Here is a 2,395-nt window from a genome sequence, read left to right as displayed (position 1 = left end):
GGACTTAATGGCTTGACCAAGGAATGCTGGGTTAGAAAACATTACAGTAACTCTGTATCCAACATGGAAAGTATTCCTGGCACCCCAAATTTATGCCATTAAGGTTCATGATATGAACAGCTTAGTGATAAAACCTTTACAGTCAATATTGTGCTCAGAAGACTGCTTTTTTTCTCTAGTAAAAAAAAAATCCCTTCCAGGTCAACTGACATAGCATGTTCATGTTAGTTTTCATCACTAAACATAAGTGGATCAACATAAATGTTTATACAAAATACTGACTTCAACAAAATACAAAGCACTTTCTTTATCTTTCAGAAACTGAATATACAAAGCAAGTTTTTTCCAAAATATTTTCATAGGCAAAGGATTAAAAACGATTTTAATTATACACATATGGTCACATTTTGCCTTAAAAAGATTGTTGGGAAATGTACATAAGGCCGCTTGTAAATGTACATCATGTCACTGTTATAATGTCTTATGTTCAGAGAAAAAAAAGTTATCATACAGATTTGTTCTTACTTGGGTAGGCTATTCAAAAATACAGTACTCTTCTGTACAAAGAAAAAAGTCACATCACATTTAATAAGATGGAAAAAGCATTGGCCTCCATGGTAACCAAATATCTCAGTCCAACACTTTCTATTATGCACAATACCCTGACTTCTTGAAAGTGACCCAAATCCTAGCATGTCCATATTAACAGAGTCAACAACAACTATGTTATAAAACAAAATTTTTCTCACAATAATAAAAAGAAAGTTGGTTCATACTTCTGAAACCATATAAAGATAAAAAATTTCTTAAAAAATCACTCTTGATTTGGAGAAATTTACATTATACAACACTATATTGCCAGGTCAAAGAGGGCAAGGACATAAATGTACACTAGAATGCAAATGTTTCCCAAAGAGATAAAACAAATTCCATTTACAGCATGAAGGTTTACAAATGTACACCTGTACAACCAAGGAAAGCGTCACTACTAAATTAGCAAGGCTTTTATAATAAACATTGAAACAAGATTTCTTTCAAAGTGTAAACTTACATCACTACACACACAATGCATATATTTATAGAAAGCAAAAAAAGCTATCTGAATATGTAATCATGCTTAAATGTTGAGTTATCAAATTCAATTTTCAGTGGCCCCTTTTCAACTCTATCTGGTTCCTACTTTCTGCATCTACTATGAAAAAGTAAAATAAAGCCCAACACTTCCTCACCATGTCTTTGTAACTATAAGTGAAACAAAATACAAATTTCCACTCTTTCACATTGCAAACCAAACTGAAAAGTTAATATGAAACTTTTCATTTAGTGCACTTAACTGGAGGGAATTGTCACCATGATTTTATTTTTCTAACTCTTAACAATTACATATGTAAGTCTATACAACACTTCTTCTGTATATTGCCAGACATTATAGGGCAGTATCTGTATTAAAACCACATCCACTGTAAAGGTTAGATTCTTTTCACCTCAAGTTATTTTATTCTTGTGTTATTTGCTGACCCTTTATATGCATGATAGTTTGTGAATTACCAAAATACAACTTAACTTTCTTTTTAAAACATTAATTAATATTTATGCAGTTGATTGTTAATCTGTTATAAAAGGCTTCAGGCAAAGAAAAAACAGAAGGACTATAATTCTATATACATCTCTATAAACCTGTTGTGCTATGGGGTTGTAGACCTACCAGACTGCACGCCAGTTTATTAAAAGAATACTGTACTCTTTCCTTTAAAAACTATTTTTGTGACTTTACAAGGTAAAAATTTACAAAATATGTGACAGCTTTTTTTGATACAGTTACATCATATACAGGCATTCTGTGCTTTGCCAGCAATCCAATCTGATAGGTCTCCACTAAGGGCTGAATATAATTTATAATCCACCACCCCACCCCCTAAATATACACAAGAACCTTAAAAAATTACAAATGGATGAATAAAGTCAATAAATAGTTTGCTTTAAAAAAACTCAAGATTCATAGTTGAGTTGTGTTTTGATAATTCACAAAAATATTTCACATGGTTAAATCCTATTTCTTCTCCTCTTCTTTTACAGCATTCCATTCGGTGGTCCTCCAATAGGCCCTAGATCTGGGCTATTTTTCAAATAGTATTTCTCCAACTTGGCCAGTATATGTTTCCCATATGTATACTTGCGCAAAGTAGTAATGTGAGGTCGAATCTGAAAAACAAACAATCTGCTTAGGAAACTTAAATTACCTTAGCTTTTAATTTATTAAAAAGGTACCCTCAAAGAGACATGGGGGTACACATGTAAACTCAGCACTCAGGAGGCTGAGGCAGGAGGGTCTATGCAAGTTTGAGGCCAACCCAAACTGCAGTGCGACTCTGTCTTACTTATTTATTTATTTTTT

At 32.5% G+C, this 2,395-nt stretch overlaps 1 protein-coding gene across 22 annotated transcripts in view; it reads right to left on the bottom strand.

The window, feature by feature from the left end:
- Positions 1-292: 292 nt before the first annotated feature.
- Positions 293-2,395, bottom strand: part of Pum2 (pumilio RNA binding family member 2) — a 100,419-nt gene continuing 98,316 nt past the window's right edge. For all 22 annotated transcript variants that reach the window (XM_023710871.1, XM_023710870.1, XM_004627473.2 and 19 more), the window contains one exon: positions 293-2,202. In XM_023710871.1, coding sequence (XP_023566639.1) covers positions 2,071-2,202 — 132 coding nt within the window. In that variant the 3' untranslated portion in view covers positions 293-2,070. The remainder of the gene's footprint in view (positions 2,203-2,395) is intronic.

Source organism: Octodon degus, unplaced genomic scaffold (genome assembly GCF_000260255.1).
Source record: "Octodon degus isolate 3935 unplaced genomic scaffold, OctDeg1.0 scaffold00019, whole genome shotgun sequence".
In the NCBI taxonomy this organism is placed as follows: Eukaryota; Metazoa; Chordata; class Mammalia; order Rodentia; family Octodontidae; genus Octodon; species Octodon degus.
Note: the sequence above shows the minus strand (reverse complement) of the source record. Positions and strands in the feature narration are given on the sequence as shown.